At 45.3% G+C, this 17,614-nt stretch overlaps 1 protein-coding gene across 3 annotated transcripts in view; it reads left to right on the top strand.

The window, feature by feature from the left end:
* The window catches only part of CDH4 (cadherin 4), a 455,912-nt gene that overhangs the window by 428,929 nt on the left and 9,369 nt on the right, over positions 1–17,614 (top strand). For all 3 annotated transcript variants that reach the window (XM_035548142.2, XM_035548145.2, XM_035548146.2), the window contains 5 exons: positions 696–881; positions 5,380–5,633; positions 8,501–8,643; positions 12,231–12,464; positions 13,550–13,783. In XM_035548142.2, the coding sequence (XP_035404035.1) occupies positions 696–881; positions 5,380–5,633; positions 8,501–8,643; positions 12,231–12,464; positions 13,550–13,783 (1,051 nt within the window). The remainder of the gene's footprint in view (positions 1–695; positions 882–5,379; positions 5,634–8,500; positions 8,644–12,230; positions 12,465–13,549; positions 13,784–17,614) is intronic.

Here is a 17,614-nt window from a genome sequence, read left to right as displayed (position 1 = left end):
AGCCCCAAACACTGGAAGTATCTGCAGAGCAGGATCCCTGATCAGCCATATGATAAATCAAGGACTGGAAAGCAGAAAAGAATGCAGCTAATGCATCAGGATATGCCTGAGCTGGACATGCTCCATGAAAATCAGTGCTAAATGAGAGAATTAAGCACCAGGAAAGGCTGTGGCAAAATCACAAGAAACACTTTAAATAATGAAACAAAAATCAAATCAAGTGCAAGAAAGAAAGAAAATGAAATAAAATCGCTGAAGAAGCAAATGCCATGACGGGAATCTGAGTGAGGCAAAATACCATGTTTTAAAGGGACATAGTCATCATAGAAACAGCACATTCTAGTCTGCCATTTTACCCTCTAATGAGAATTAACTCTCCAATTGCTGTAAGTGAATGAGAGTGTCAGGAACGTTTTTGGTTTGTTTGCTTCAAGCATTTGCTAAAATGTGGGCAGTGGCTGGGTGATAGCGGGCTTGTTCTCCTTTGGGCTAAAACGTGAGGCTAGACTTAAAAAGGTTTGGGAAAATATTCAAAGAAAAAGAATATGCAAAGCAGAGGTGAGAAAGGGACACGTTGCTCACTGTGGTCCTTTTCATGGGACTGACGTCCTTGTTGGTGTGCTGGTTAAGGGGATGTAGCCACGAGGACCGACAGAAGGGTCCCACCGTGACCGCTCCTATCTTTTTATTTGCAGTATTCAGGGGAAGTTCCTGAGAACAGAGTGGAGGTTGTGGTTGCAAATTTGACGGTGATGGACCGGGACCAGCCTCACTCCCCCAACTGGAATGCCATCTACCGCATCATCAGCGGGGACCCCTCTGGCCACTTCACCATCCGGACAGACCCTGTCACCAACGAAGGCATGGTAACTGTCGTGAAGGTAAGTGGGAAGCCAAAGCAAAGACGTATTTGTCACCCTTTAAGCTCACTAAGGTCACAAGGATTGCCAGAGGCCTGCAGTTATTTCATGCCTTCCCTACCTGGGAGCACGAGTGCTTCAAGCGGTTGTTTACCCGCTGTCTCTGTGCAGGTGTCCTGAATACTTTTGGTTTGAGCTGTGGCAATGATTCTGGGTTTCTCCCGCCATAAGCCTTCATAAACTCTCACATGCCAAAGGCAGCTGCCAGCATCAGAGCCTGACCTGCTCCTTTTTGAGCTCAAGTGGGACTGGTGCCTGGGCTTTCCAGTCCTGCCCTGCTTGGCAGTTCAGGGCAGAACCTGTGATTCTCCTTTCTGAGCCAGAAATTTGCCAGCTACCTGTGAAGCTGTGGGTAGCACTTCACTGCAGGGGATCAGCCAACTGATCTGCGGGGAGCACAGAAGGCATTTCAGGAGGAGAGAATTTCTTGGTAACAGAAGGGAAGGAGAGAGAAGATATTCCTCTTTTTTTCCTCTGAGCTATTCGTAAAAAAAAATAAAAAATAAAAAAGCTGGAGAAATGTTCCTTTCCTAGTATCAAGCAATAAACACACAGTGTGGACCACGTCCTCAGTGAAGGCTGCTCCACATGTTAAGTCATCAGAGGATCTTGTCCAAAGGCTCTGAGAACAAAGACTGTAAATATTCACTACTCCTTCTTTCCTCCATCCATTGCCTTTCACATTAGGAGATCACAGACCCTCCAGGTATTTCCACAAGTATCAAATTCTGTTTCTTTTATTGCTTCCAGAGAACATGCCTTTATCATCGTTTGAGAGTTTGCTCCCCCTCAGTTACTCAGACCAGCAGCTCCGGCAATGAATGCTTCTGCAGTAATTACACACGGTCAGAAACTAACCAGGTTCATTCAACATTCCCTGAATCTCTTCCCAGATAAGATGCCTATGGATGCTCCCACTGACTACCAAGAAAGTGAAGGCATCACGAGTAGGCTGCTGTGATCAGCAGGGCCTTGCACTGCACGCGCCATGCGCTGCTCCTGAAATGGATAATACATGCTGGGATGGACAAAGGCTGCATCTTCTGACAAGCCTGGCCTTACCTAACAAAAAGTTGTAATCAACTACTTAGGATGGAACGCTGATGTTTAGAGAGCAACCTGATCAAGGAATACCTCCGTGTTGAAAAAAAGAGCCCCACTCCCTTGTGGCTAATAAGTTGCAGTCGTTCTTACTACTTACAGTTTGGGTATGAGAAAAAATGGCACCAGGGAAATGCCAATGAGGTTACACTGGTGGGAACATGTGAGCGCGTAAGTTTGTCCTGCTCCCTGGCCCCTAGGCAATGTGTGTGTGTCTGCAGATGCCACTTTGCTGAAACTTTAAGGAAGACATCATCTTACCTGCTAGATGATATTTCAGCAGGGTTCTTGTATTTATCACTCTTTATTGCTCTGTAATGACATTTGACAGCCTTATCTGCTGCAACGTTACAAAACATCTTCAGGACTAGCAGTTATTTCTGGACATGCATGTGTATGGATGCATTTATGCGTGTAAGTATGCACATATCCATGTGTACGTGTTTTCTGCTTAAACAGAAAACATTCAACAGAGTAAAATGGAACAATTTAACTTTTGTTGACATCAGCAGCCAGTCTGAAATCAAAATGCCAACACTATGACTGAAAGCAGGGGAGGACTCCTTAGTCTTAATCTAGCAAAGTGTCACGACTGTAGTTTAAAGCCACATCAAAGTGAAGAACGGGATTTACAAGATCATCGCTGCCACACAAGAACTTTTGCATAATGAACCGTCCCTTATTCAGAACTTGCAAGCAAAAAGCAGGGCAGATTTGTCAAGGCACCACTGATGCTGCTGTTGACTTTCCACTGCTGTGTAACCCACAGTGATCACAATGCAAAGAACCACCCGAAAATCCCATCTTGTCAAGCTGAGCTCAGAGCTTGAAATTGCATTGAATGTCTTCACTGTATAACCTCACCTTATCCCCCTGGCTGCCCAGAGTTTCTTACCCTTATCAAGCCGAGAGGTTTTTTGGTGTATTTTCAGCAAGGAGAATAAGTGAAAATGCTTGTGATTAAATTTTCATGGTGAAGAAGGGAAGACTCTTAGGATTCCACCTTCTTCTTTGAAATATTTTGTTCTCCGTTAATAAGTGAATATGCTTAAAGGTTAGGGGAATGTATGCACACCAAACTGGGTGGCCAGCCAGAGCTTGCTCTTCGTGGCGTGGGAGCAGTCCCTTGCTGTTTTAATCCCTTGTATAGGCTGAAAACACAGGTAATAACACAGTCCCCATGACTGCAAGCAAAGGGGTTTGTGTTTAGGCTGCAGCAGTGGCAGACACAGTGCAGAGAAGGGCATGTCGTGGAGAAACCCACCCTTCCGGCAGCAGTTCGGGGCCAGAAATGCTTCCAGACCAAGAAGCCCTTTGGAGTTCACACAATGCTCATGATGGCTGTTCTGCAGCTTCTCTCAGCAAAACTTCATCTGCTGCTCCAGCCCAATCACCAAAAGCGTAGCATTTCCTTTTTCTGTTCATGCCTTTTCTAAACCATTTCCATATCTGTGCAAGACCCTAATCTTCAAAGAAAGCCTTGATCAAGGAGAGAGTAACTTCGCACACAGCTGAGACATCGCAGTCTGGAAACAATCTCCAAGAGCAGCAGTGGCTGCCCTGTGGCAGCCAGCTGAGTAAAATGTTATTATAAACTCTGCATGGATCAGAGCTGTGAATTTATAATGGAGATGCTTCCAAAGCTTCAGTTATTATTTGCTTCAACAATAACATAAGGCAAATTTGTTCCCTTTAGTTAAAAGTACCTTGAGTAAAGGAAGACACGTGGCAAGCCCTCGGCTTCACTCTGCTGCATCTGGGTAGGAGATGGGCATGAAGGAGGGGAATTACAGGCAAATGTTTCAGAGAAAAGAAAAGATGTGAAACGGGACCCTACCGGGCACAGCAGGGAGAGAAGTAAATGGGCTGTCCAGTCCCTGTGCTGCGTTTCTGCATCCCTGGTTTTGGACTTCCCAGAAAAGAGACAAAAGAGGCTGCTCAGATCAGCCCCTGGGTGCTGCCCAGCCTGCCCCAGCAGAGCCCCTGCAGGGACTGGGTGCAGACTGTGGGCAAGGTTAACAAACAGGCCAGCACACGTTAAAAAAATAAAGAATGGAGGAATATAAATTAGAGGCACATGAAAGAAATTGAGGAAATGCATGAGTCAAATTGTTTCAAGGCCGTGAATACTGTTTAAATGGGAACTTTTACCATGCATCTTTTTTGAATGCGGTAGAAGTCCATGAGTCAGTGCTGGTGGGTGTATTGGGAATCTTTATGCTTCCTTTTATTTATTAAATGTTGGCCCTGCCTGTCAGGAAACCGTTTAGCAATAGGAACGTTTGCACTTCAATTGAATAGAGATTCCACTGTTTTACCTTTTGCCCCTGAAATTTGTTTCTCTCTTGTAGCCTCCTATGATTTGATTTCTCTCCTGATAATACTGTATTTTAAACAGAACAGGGAAGCCAGCTCCTGCTGATGTAAATCAGGATAGCTGTAGCAAAGTCAGTGTAACTACGGCGTTTTACACCAGTGAGGGTACGCCTTGCAGACTCAGCACTGAGGAGATGTTACGCTTCTAAATTCGTAAATTACAGCAAAGCACTTTTTAAGAAACAGAGGTGTGATCCTGCATAACTCAAGCGTCCCTGGCAGATGATTAGTGACTTCCCTCATAATAATTAGTGGGATGGGTTAGAAATTATTATTATACTGCAGTTCAGTCAGTTGTGCCAGCAAAGGCTTTTCACTCCTTCTGGCTCCTAAGGCACATCACCTTTATGTGCATTTTGAAAGAGATCTGTGGCCACCCAACAAGTGTGCAAGCCTGAGGGCAACCTCCAGAGATCACAAGGCAAAAGGACGAGAGGTCCCACTGGAAGGGCCGCCTGAGCAGCAGGACCAGGCATGGTTCCTTGCAGCTCAACCTTTGCTTATAATCTCACTTAAGAGGAAAAATGAAAAGCAATTCAGGCTCGTGGATCCACCTAGACTGTCATGGCTACTTAGTCAGCAGCTTTAAGTGCTAACAGAACCGTTAAGTACTGGTCCGGTTCCTCTGACCAGGCTCTGCCTGTTGCATTTATGGCAGCCCTCGGTGGATTTGTTCATCCAGTGCTAAACTAGCACCGGCAGCTTCTGTTCTGGAAAGCACAGAGCACTGGAGCAAAACACAACACAAATCCTCCCTGGTGTTTGCAATTTTTACTTTGTGGGTTTTTAACTATTTGGTCCTCCAAATACTGGAAGGCCAAATCCTCACTGGATTGAACCCGTTCAAAAGAACTGGGCTCAGAAGGAAATGGGATGAGGCAATGACTTTGATGTCATCCGCCATCTAAATCTTGCAGCTTTCAGCCAGAAGGTAGAATTTGTTCTCCGCTTGGCTCAATTCTTGCTTATTTGTTTGTTTTAGGCAGTCGATTACGAGATGAACAGAGCTTTCATGCTGACAGTGATGGTATCAAACCAAGCTCCCCTGGCCAGTGGAATCCAGATGTCCTTCCAGTCGACAGCAGGAGTCACCATTTCAGTTACAGACGTCAACGAAGCACCGTATTTCCCAACAAACCACAAGCTGATCAGACTGGAGGAAGGAGTGCCCACAGGGACGGTCCTGACAACGTTTTCCGCTGTGGATCCTGATCGCTTCATGCAGCAAGCAGTAAGGTGGGAGACCAGGCAGCCACAGGAGCTCGCGTACACAGGGGGAATTTCAGTAGGAGCTGAAATCGAATTTATGAACTAACTGATGTGGTATCAGTTAAATGCCTTACAGGTACTTACAGCCCCAGTTGAGTGCTCGCAGAACACCCCACAAGCTGGTAAACACCCGATCCTCCCTCTAAGAGCCAGGCTCTGGTCCAGGAGGGCAGGCAGAACGGGATCCTGTGTTACTGGATGGCAAAGGGGCAGTTCTCAGCTTCTAGTGAATTCAGTAACTAGCAGGGGTCCCTGTGTCGTTACAAAGACAGGGATCAGAGCTGCACTGTATGAAATGTTTTTTCTCTACCTTGTCATAAAATTGTTGACCTGTGTTGATTTTGCAGTTCATAAACACAATATGGGAAAAGATAGCTTTGTTATTTCTGTTTTACAGAGGGGAAACTGAGGCACAGAAGGGGCTAGGGCTAGATTTCCACGTGCAATGACTGGGATTTTTCATTATGTCTGGTGTTGCTTATGGAGGGTTTAGCTTCAGCCTGGCTTTGAAAGCACAGTGTGAGCATACTATGTGACCACAGCAGAGGCCTCTTAAACCTACATCAGTTGTGACATTTTGTGTCAGGAAGAGTTTGAAATATTTCACCTGCCACAGCACTGCCTGGTCTAGAAAATGGTTGTTTATTCACTGCCTCGTCTTGTTGTCTTTAGACAGGTATTGCGACTTCTAAGGAGAGAGACCCTCCTAACTAACAAGCCAGTTTTTCTTTTATTCTTGAAATACTGGCCTTTGAAGGGTCTTTATTTCCCTGATGTCCTTAGTAAGTCTGGTTCTTCGCAGGAGAGAGCAGTTCCTTTCTGGCTGAATGCTCCCCTGATCCGGAGGTGGTCGCTCTGTAAGCCCGAATGAGCATCCACCATTTCAGGGGAGAGGACTGGCTCTGCTGAGCCCTTCCTGGGATCGCACAGTGCCTGTGCAGGCTCTTGTAAGACTTGCTGTAAATACGAACAGCAAATTACTTGAGCTGATCTTTCCTAATGCTCCCAGGACACATGTTTTGTGAATCCAGGAGCGCTTTGTTTCCAAACAAAAGCACAGTCTCTCTTACCACCTTTTCATCAGGGCAGCCTGATGCCAAGGCTTTGCAAGAGGCAGCAGGATGCTGCTAGTGTCCCGTAGCTATCCAAAGGTACTTTGTTTTTCCTTCATCATTGGCACTGGTAAATTAGGAAAAAAAAGATACCCTAAAAGCTAAGCCTATGGATCCACGGTGAGCAGTTCTCAGAGAGATGGTCCAGCTGTTATAGCCTTGCACACTGTTTTCAGAGCTGTGCTTTAAATAGTCTTTGATAAAGTAGAGTTTTTACAAATACAGGGTAAGGAAGCAGGAGCATCTCCAGTAAGGCACAGCTTGGCATGGCCAATGTCACACCTCAAGTTATCCTCATTAGCCACAGATGCATTCACAAAGCCAGCTTTGAAACAGGATCCCTGGTCATTTAGCAGTGAAAGGGCAAGAGACTTACAGCAATGATATTAAAAAGAAATGAAAACATCCCAAAGAGTCTAGCTCCATGAAATGTAATTTTTTCCTTTGGCAGGGGCTTGTGCAGCTGTGCTGTTGCTTTTCTGCTCACATGGATTCACGCATCTCAAGTTTCACTTTGAGTTTCAGCTTCAAATGGCCCATTTCTGGAAATGGTTACTCACCAGCAGCTGGAGGTTCTCCTGCTTGCATATCTAAAGACAAAAAAAATAATATCAAACTATCAGCAGGTCTGAGTTACTCATAAAATAAGCTCATCTTTTGTGTGCTTATTTCAGTGATTTATAGCATGGCCATTTATTAGCTTCCAGTTGAACCACAGGTGATAAGTGTCCATCTTAACTCAAGTCTTATAAAACAGAGGTAGAAATCCAAAGCAAGGAAGCAAATAGAAGCAAAAAAGTAAGCAAGTGAGAAAGGTAAACAGAATATGTTGGTCCAGAAAGTAGATTGTCTCTGTGGGCAAAAATCACCAACATCCTCTCCATTCCCTGGTCCCACAAAAGGCTTCTCTTTGTGCTTTTGGACTTTGTTGATCCTGAGATCACTGGTGTCAAATAAGGGCTCTGTTTTCATGCGTCTGTTCTTGCTCATAGCCCATGTCGCTGCCCATGGGGAGAGCTCTTACTAATGTGTCCCTTGGCCCTTCCAGCCATATCCTTGTTGCTGCTCTTTGCAAACCTCCCTTGTGCATAGCATCACCTCACCTGCTGTTTCAAAGCCGTATAAAATATTTCAGGAGAGACTTCACCCTTTGGTCCATGCCTTAATAGAGCTGTGAGTTCCCGTTATACTCCTGAGGATGTGATTCTGATATGAAGGAGTGGTGTGGCCAAAACAATATTTAACACATCTGAAAACTGCCATTCTTCCCACATGGTATTTCCCAACCTGTTGTTTATTTGTGAGCGGCAGAAAACAAGAATGTCCATGGATTTAGAGCACGAGCTATTTTAGGAAGAGCAATATAAGAGAAAGAGCAGGAATCTGTCCTCTAACTCAGGCAAACATATGCAGTGGTCATTGCAGACCCCGTTTCTTCTTGGCTGCAGAGTCCTCAGGCTACATCCACTCCCAGTAGGAGGAAGCTGGCATGTAAGTGGCACTTAGCAGAAAGGAAAACCTTTAAAATGAAAGAAATAGAAAAATTGAATAATTGTAGAGGTCAAAAACCGGATACTCAATTAGCATTTTGTTTGTCAACAAAACCAGTTATCTAAAGGTCCTTTGAATCATGGGTCAGGAGTCCAGAAAAACCTTATTTCAAGCAATATTAAGGATATGTCGGTGAAAAGACTGCCATGTATTTATTTCCTTTCTCTGTAGATACTCTAAGCTGTCAGATCCTGCAAACTGGCTGAACATTAATGCCACAAATGGTCAGATCACTACCGCTGCTGTCCTTGATCGAGAGTCAGACTACATTAAGAATAATGTCTACGAGGCCACATTCTTGGCGGCTGACAACGGTGAGCCCAGGCTTCACATTGTTCATGCTTCAATAAGACTCTAATGTGATGCATTAAGAGAAATGATGCCCTGACAGAGTTGTCAGTATAAGTTATCTTTTTCCCAGGTTTTTATGGTCAAAAATGTGAAAGTGGGAAGGGAAATTGCTGGAGTAAATTAAATGTGCACAGTATACAGAGAGTGTTATTAAGGGAAAGGGAGGGCAAATGGAAAATCGATTTGGGGAGTTCAGTGTAGTGGTGTAGCCTGAACTTAAAAAAATATCAAAGGGATGTGATCTCCAAGGGCTGTTGAACACACCGGTCCTGGTAATCGTCCCAAAGGCACTGATCAGAGCATTCAGGAAGCCTTCCATCGGGAAACCAGAAATAATTGCAGGGGATGGCAGGAGGGTATTAAAAATAAGCCAATTCATTGAACTGCTATGGCTTTCATGAAAGGTGTCTATCTGTCATCAGCTCTAGTCTCTCTCTGTCTGTTACCATTTCTGAAATGTCCAGTCATCATCAGAGCATCTGGATGCTGGTGTAGTTTATTATCAAAGTCACCGAGACCAATACAGATCTTCTCACGGAGAAGTTAAGGCTTGATCTTCTCTACTCATTAAAGATCACACAGCACTTCTGGCCAAATTAGCACTGTGAACCTCAGCGCTGGCCTCACTCAAGGACAAGCAGTCCACTGCTGCCGCAGCAGCTTCCCTGGGCAAGCAGAAGGCCTTCTTCCCACTTTCCCACCCTCGCCTTTCCCCTCGGGGTGCTGGGTGCTCAAACCAAACCTGAGTTATGCTTCAGCAACAGAATTAAGTCTAGGCTTGGCTGTGGGCACCTAAGTGTGTTGTTCATACCCTGTAGGTGCTTTCAGGCTGGTTTCTGTGTTAGCTGTTGCCATCCCTCAGGCTGGCAGGTGCCGTGTCTGTTCTAAGTAGATATGGGGATGCTTTCAGGGCTAACAAAATCTTGGTCGTTTGGGATTTTCCAGCTTCACTTCAGTCATTGCATCTTGAGTCACTGGGGCAAGGCAAAGTCATGGAAGAGTTTGGGTGCTAAGCAGCAGTACCAAGCAGCAAATTTTACTCCGCCTTGGTGCTATCAGTGGTAGGGCTGGTGTGGTCCCATCCTAACCTTCCTCCCTGTGAAGGCAGCTGGGGCAGTGAAATCCAAAATAGCCCCATGAGTTCTGGCATCGTTTGTCTGCAAGATTCTCAGGGAAAAGCAGATCAAATGAGTTGGCTGAGGCTATACACAAGAGCAGTGGTAGAGCTTGAACCCATCAAACTAATCCTCAGCATCAGACCTCGCAAAGCCAGGGCACTTAGTACAAGGTGATGTGGAGTTAACCCCTTTCCCTGGATTCGGTGCTGATGCATTTCAGCATCAGCACCTCCACATCTATCATTCCGCAGCTCAGAAAGTGAGGACCTAGATAAATCTCTTTTTCTGAAAAATTAATCTATCACTGGTATATTGCAGTTGTTAAAATGCACATAAAGCAACACCTTATTTAAAATTCTGTCTGGAGTGCTTAGGATAACAGCAAAAGTTTCATCTAGACTAACAGACTCTTTTCACATTTCTCCCAAGTTCCAGCTTCTCCGGCATCATGTACTCATCAAAGAAAGGCTTTGGTTTGGGTGTTTTGGTGGGGATTTTTCTTTCTTTCTTGCAGCAGCAACATCTTGTTTCCTTAAGTTCTTTTTGCTGTTTTCAGTATGTGATAAATAAGCAGTTTAGCCAAATACTCCCTGGAATACAGCAGTTAAGTGTAGAGGTAGCAGTGGTATGTTCCCTGTTTTAAAAAAAAAATACTCTCGTTACTATTTCAATCTTAATTCCAGGCAATGAACCAAGTTCTCCACTGAAGCCAGTAGCATTGTTCTAGTTTACTTCTCTTCGGCATAAAGTCCAAGGATCCTTTGTAATACATCAGTACCTGCTCTGTCCACACCTTTGCTCTCTCCACATAAGACAGCTGAAACTATATGAAATGTTACATGGTTTGCAATAATCGGACATTAAAATTTTGCTTGTTTTTTTTATTATTATTATTTTATTATTTTTCCTGAGCCTGCCCCAGAGCTGCACTCAGGAACACGAAGAACCAAAAATACCCAGAACCTGAACACAGCAATACCCAGACACCCACACAAAACTGCATTTGTATGTGAAGAGATTGTAGGGTATTTCAGCCACATGCAAGTTAGTGTCTCTCAGGACTGCTAGTTTGCTTTCAACCTATCTCAGAAGCTGTGGATGTGTGGGGGCCTTGCATTCATCCCAGAAGATACTCTAGGTAACATGAAAATAGCGCAATCACTTTTCTTGGTCCCAGAAGTCTCTTTTCTTGTTCAGCCCCGGTATCCTGGTGAGCTGTCTGTCTCTCCAGAAACTTTCAAGGCTGATCAAAGATGTTGTTTTAGAGGGAGACCTACCCAGTGCTTACAAGATGAAAGGGTGAGATCAATGAGTGAAGAGCTAATGTAGGAACCATGAAAGAAGGATTTCCAGGGCTCCTTCAGCATTTTCAAGGCTCCTTTAAAAAAGGAAGCAGAAAGGAGAGGAATATAGGCAGGAAAGCCCATGGATGCAGAAGCAATGTTTGAAAGTCTAGTGAGGGGATGGTTTGTGTAGCTTTGTATCTGGCACTGGGACGAAGAGCCAGAGTTAAAAATACAAACTTAAAAAAGAATTGCTGAAGGAAAGCTGCCTGGGAAGGGAGGCAGTGGGCAAGCCTGAGCAGAGCTGCTGGATGTATGCATGGGGAGAAAATTTAAAAATACCACACCATTTCTGGAAAGGCTGTCCTTTCATGCCAGGGAGGGCATTGCTTTGTGTAACTGGTCACCAGTCAGCCAAATGGGGGTCTTCACCAGCAAGAGATTAGAGGACCAAAATTGTTGTGCTGTGGCATCCCTGGTGGTTAGGACAGATGTAGAGAGGCTGAAGAACTGTATATTGGGACGTACTGTTGCTGCCATGGGTTAGTAGCAGCCCAACATGTTTGGTGATGGCTCACTCTGTAGGCTTTGAGCAAGGACCTTTCACTACAGCTAGGACTGACCATGGGACAAGCTGTAGAGCTGGACTTTCTTTGAAGCAGCATAGTAGTCTGCTAATCTACAAACTGGCTAGCCAGTGCCACAGTAAATGTTGACTAAAGGATTACACTATTTTTTTCTTCCAAGCCCTCTTCTTCCTCCTTTTAGCTATTTTTTCAGATGTTTTTTTCCTCTTCAGAGCAGCAGTTACCAAAATTTACACTAACAGTCTGGCGTCACCTCCTTGTATTTTTAGAATTTGACTAAAGACATTGCTGTAGGCTACAAATCTGCAGAGCTGAACCTCCCCATTCTGCTGGAGCAAAAAACAGCACCATTAGGAGGCTTGGGGAAGTTTTAATAATGCCTCTTAAAGCAAGGGACCATGAAAGTGCAGCATGTCCCTAGTAAGGTCCAAGGAGGGAGGGAGAAAATCCTGATTTATCAAAATTGGAAGGCAGAGAGGGGGCTGGCCCATGGTGTTGTTGTACCCGCTGCTTCCCAGGTGATGGTCATCGGTTCTTGTTCGGCTCTGCCTCTCCCGCTCAGGTATACCCCCAGCCAGCGGCACTGGCACGCTGCAGATCTACCTAATCGACATCAACGATAACGCTCCTGAGCTCCTGCCAAAGGAGGCACAGATCTGTGAAAAGCCAAACCTGAATGTCATCAACATAACAGCCGCAGATGCTGACATCGATCCAAACGTTGGGCCCTTTGTCTTCGAGCTGCCAAGTGTGCCATCTGCGGTGAGGAAGAACTGGACCATAACACGGCTGAATGGTAAATGGGGCAGGCAATCCTGAGGACATTTGGACTCTGATTTGCTAATGAGGCCACGTGTGGTTTCAAACTTCCAAACTTTCCTACTTTTTTATCTGATTTTTATTTTTTAAAGCACATTATAGCTGACATTATAGACAAGATAGTTAATCAGAAATGATTTGTATCAGACCTGCAGCATAACTCTAAGAGCCTTGGCACTTGGCTTTTTTTAATGCAGTTCATAATTATGAACGGTTATCAGTACTGAACGGAGTATAAATCATCCATAATGGCCAAGGGGAAAAAAGCTATTATCAGTCTTCCTTATGTTCCAGTGTAATTGTCATAAGCCACAATCAGGATCAATGTTCATTTCTCTGACCATAATTGCATAAAGGCAGCCTTTTAATTTACCATGGAACCAGGAGGGCTAGGTAAGTGTGAAGATTACCAGTATGTGAAGGATTTTTATATTGCAGCATGCAACCACAATTGGCCCTAATTGCTTCTCTGATTGGTAGTTTCAGCAGAGGATTGAAAACATCCTGGAGCCTGAGGGCTGGTTTTGTCTTCAAAGCTGCTCCCTCTCGCTGAGGGCTGGCACCTTCTGCCAGGCTTGTGCCCTCGCAGTTTGGGGCTGAGCCCCCAGCTCTGGTGCTGCAATGGAAAGGAATACGAGGAGGATTATGTGGCTGAGCATGTTCTTCATGGGTTTTGGGCTTCCCAAAAGCCCCAGAGAGGGAGGGTGGGTGAGCAGAGAGCCTGCAGAGAGGCCAGGTGCAGGCCAGACCAGGGGACCACCACTCGTGCTTCATTTTTGGCATTTCCTCACATTTTAAATGCATGCGGTTGGGTTTGCAAATGGCACCAAGGTATGTTAGTGTGGTGGTGGAGACACGCGTTATTTTACAAAGCACAGGCTGACTGCTGACCCGGGCGTTGGGGCAGATGTCTGAAGCTGCCCAGCCCAGGTGTGGTATTGGCAGCCTCTTCTTCAGGACTCCGTAGACTGCTCCAACAGAGGAGCGCTGCCCGCGTGAGTATGGCTGCAGGGTTCCCACAGTGTCTGCCATCTGTCTGTCTGTCTGTCTTGGTTTCTCCAGGCGATTACGCCCAGCTCAGCTTACGAATCATGTACCTGGAAGCCGGTGTATACGACGTGCCAATCATTGTGACGGACTCGGGAAACCCCCCCCTGTACAACACATCCGTGATCAAAGTGAAGGTGTGCCCGTGTGATGAGAACGGCGACTGCACCACCATCGGGGCAGTAGCTGCAGCGGGACTGGGCACAGGAGCCATCATAGCCATCCTGATCTGCATCATTATTTTACTGAGTAAGTGCCGCAGGGGGTGACACTGATGCAAAGCGTCACATTTCCCATCCTGTTCCCCTTGGTCCCATTATATGCTTTATTTTTCACAAGCTCCATGAAAAGGGCAGAACTGTGAGCTTTGTGCTGTGGGTGGGGATTCATTTATCTGCATTTGAACCTCCTTCAGTGCAGTGTCCAGCAAAGCGAGAGCTAGAGCACGGACTGCGTGTGCCAGACTTCTCTTTCTAGGACTTCCAGGAGCTTTACAAACATTCTTTGCATCTGACAACATTCTGTAGGTGGTGATTGTGATACGATTCTCCACGTTCTGCAGAAAAAAAGTTGAATGACTTGTCCCCAGTCCTGTGGCAGAATGCCCCACAGATCTCAGGGCGCTGCCTGTCCCTGTCTGGCTGTGGATATACTGGTTCCCAGTTCCAGATGCACCACTTATGGGAGTCCAGCTGGTCCCTGCTGGAGCCAGTGCACAGCTGTGATTTTCCAGTTGTTCAATCCAAAGGGAAAAAAAGAATGGTAGTTATTCCCATTGCTTGTAAAATTGCAAGGGATTGGAGAATCGAGGTGGATTGTGAGTGTTTGCAGAGGAAAGATCTCCCCGGTTTGTGGGGAGCACTCAAGGGCTGGGGGTGCTGTCAGCCAAGGCAGAGGCACAGCCCTCCCGATTGCCCAGCAATGCTATTAGTCCCGGGCTTTCATGAGCATTGCCAATAACCATTTGTGCGCACATTTAAAAATAAAAATGATATCATTATAACTTCAAGCAGGAGTTGGCACAGTAGGGATAGATAAAAATGAGCGCTGAAATGAACAATGAGGTAAATATTCATCAAGAAACACAGGATGAAACCATGGGACTCCCATTAAAGCTAATGGGAGTTATGGTGTTAAATCACATTTAATTTTTACCCCCAATGTGTTTAAACAGAGAACAGACAGAGCAACGTATGCTACAAATGTCACCTAATGCAGATACGATATGGTACATTAAGAGAATGGGTCATCTCTGGGCAAACATCCACCCTCCTGGGCCAGCGATGGAACACACAGTCATATAATTGATTTACCCTACCAGTCTGGAGAGGGAGCAGCAAAGCTGGTGCCTGTGGCTGTGCAGTCCCCCACTCCTCGTCCAGCCCATCCGAGCAGGTGCAGACATCCCAGTGCACAGCTCTGATGCACGCTTTCTGCCCTTCCTTGGATGTGGCGTCCCAGCAGCGAAATGTTTGAGGCTGTCCCCTCACCATGCACGTTTGTTGTGAATGCAGGCACCTGCAGTTGCACGCCTAGAAAAAGGAGTGGCATTCATCAGTTCCCAACACATTTTCTACAGCAGGGCATGCAGGCATGCTTCAGCCTATGCACTGATGCTCTGCAGGCTTCACCACCCCATGGAAGATCAGTTCCTAACTCTGCATTCATGGAAGATGAGGGCACGGGAAAAGTTTGCACCACAAGTCCCAGAGGCGATAAAACACAGGACTTTTTTTTGCTTCTCTCGTTTAAATCCAGTCCTAAAATATGATTTAAGCAGTTGAAAATCCTATTGACTGAAATTAACATCAGCTGAAGGACGTTTGATTTAAGAGATTCCTCTTTTCATTCGCAGATACATTATCCCTTTTTAAATTATGGGTTTTATTACAAAAGCTTATTTTTACATTCATTGTAATTCTAATTGACTTTTTTTTATCTTCAAGAGCTGCAAAGCACTGTATCAGTGATGAAAAATGTAATTTGCGATGAGCGGAGTTTTTCAGCTACATCCTTCTAGTGTTTTGCCTCCTTTGTATCTATTTTATATCGTGACCTCTGAACAAAAGCCTGCAAAAAGGCAGATAGTTTTTTTTGTGCTATTTGTCCATTTTAGAGTCAGCAGGTCAAAGTTTGATGGCTTTAAAAGAAAGGAGCAGCAAGGGGACAGATCTGAGGTTGCTCAGGTGAAGGAAGTTTCTGCCTTTACCTTTGCTCAAAGGTTTTTTCTTCTTCCTAATACCTGATGTATTAGCTGCACGAATAACGCATTTAGGAGAAGAGCAATGCAATAAAAAATTGTGAAGGGTGAAGACAATAGATTTCAAGAAAAACTACATGCAGAGTGAAAATGGGTCTAACAGCAGTAATAGCACTTCCCATTCTGCAGAGTGAATAAAAGGAAGGAGAGTGCACTACGTCCGCTATTGACACTTTCAAGGTCTTGGTTTTTTTCAAGGTAGCTGTAAAGGCGTTAATGGCACAGTTTTTTCCACAAGTGCATGAAAAAGTAGCATTTGAAAAAAAGAAAGGAAAAAAAAACTGGTAACCATTATAATATTGTCTTTGTGGGCTAGGCAGGTATCTTGTTGTGAGAGACTTGAAAAGGAAAGACGAGAAAAGGACTTCAATAGTCTGCTAAATAGCTGAGGTTTTATATTGCAGATAAGAGTTACATTTTCTTTCCTTTTCTTTTTTGTCTCTTGAATAGATCTAGGATAAGCATTAAAGAAATGCTGAACTATCTGAAAACAATTCTGTTAGCTAGCAGGCAAGGATGGCAGCCAGTTGGCACACAATGGCAGTAATTAGCTGTCCAGTCCTCTTCTGCTCTCTTCAGTGAATTCCTGTTGGGTATAAACACTTCGGTGCTGGGAGGAAAAACTCAGATCCACCTAACGCACCTGCCCCTGTGGCGGGGGCCACCAGCTGGGCTGCCCGCCTGAGCCCCCATGGTCCAGGAGGCCTCGAGCTACTCTCCTCTGCTTGCCCTCCGTGCTCCAGGAGGAAGCAAAGGGAAACAAAATATGGGATGGCAGAAAAACAGCAGCCACTTGTTGTCCTCATGCAGCTAAAAGCACAGTGATGGTCTGGGATCTTCCATCCTACTTGGGTTTCCTTGTGTTGGCTGCATTGATTTGGCATGGTTAAGGTTAACCCTGGTGAGATGAAGCCAAGCCACCCATTCCCACCTGCACTGTCCATCTGTCTCTCCCTTCTTGTGCTGATTGCCACCATCACAGCTCAGATGGAGAACGGAGGGGAAAGCAGACACCAGGAGGTGTAGCTGCATTTTTTGTTGCATGTCTTGCAGCTACTGAGGATGAGGATGAAAGCTAGAGTCTCAACAAGTTCTTGAAGAAGACATGGTCTGGTTGCTTTACGTTAGTGGGAAGTTAAGTTCCCAAAGCAACTTACTTGGAGAAAGTCTTACAGAGCCCACAGCCTCTGGGCCGTGGCCATATGAAGAAGGTGGTTACGGAGCAGGGAGTCAGATCCCTTTGGGTAAAGCTGTTTAAGCTGGGAAAACTTACTCATGATGCAAGAACTCTTCATTTCTCTCTGTTAGTGTACTGAGAGATTAGCCAGGGCCTGGCATGCAAATGCTGATGGCTGAAGAGGTTTGCTGTGTGTTACCAGATTTGCTCTCCCTTCTGCAAAGCTGAAAGGGTTTCCCGTGATCATAGATCTGCTTTGCAAGTCGATGGTCAAATGCATATGCTCCTGTCCTGGCTAATATGATTTTAGAAGTTTAGAAAGCCACCCTCATTTACCAAAGAAAAAGTGAGTATAAATTGAATTACACGACCCAGTGTTACCCAGCCTCCCCAAATCAGTCTTCCTTAGCAAACCGCAGACAGCTCGGCAGGACGTCTGCCAAGGCCAGGGCCCACAACCTGAGCTGACATCAGTGTGCACGCAGGCAAGACCACCACCAAAGGTGTTGTTCATTTGCCTGTACCTGTTTGCTTCTCAGCAGCTCTGCAACTCTTTTTCCTTTGTTTTTATTTTATGCTTCTTGTAGAAAACTCAGGATTTAGATCAAATGTCTTCAGGAAGCTGCTGTTTTCACACTTGCCA

The sequence above is a fragment of the Cygnus atratus genome, chromosome 16, assembly GCF_013377495.2.
Source record: "Cygnus atratus isolate AKBS03 ecotype Queensland, Australia chromosome 16, CAtr_DNAZoo_HiC_assembly, whole genome shotgun sequence".
NCBI classification, from domain to species: domain Eukaryota; kingdom Metazoa; phylum Chordata; class Aves; order Anseriformes; family Anatidae; genus Cygnus; species Cygnus atratus.
Note: the sequence above shows the minus strand (reverse complement) of the source record. Positions and strands in the feature narration are given on the sequence as shown.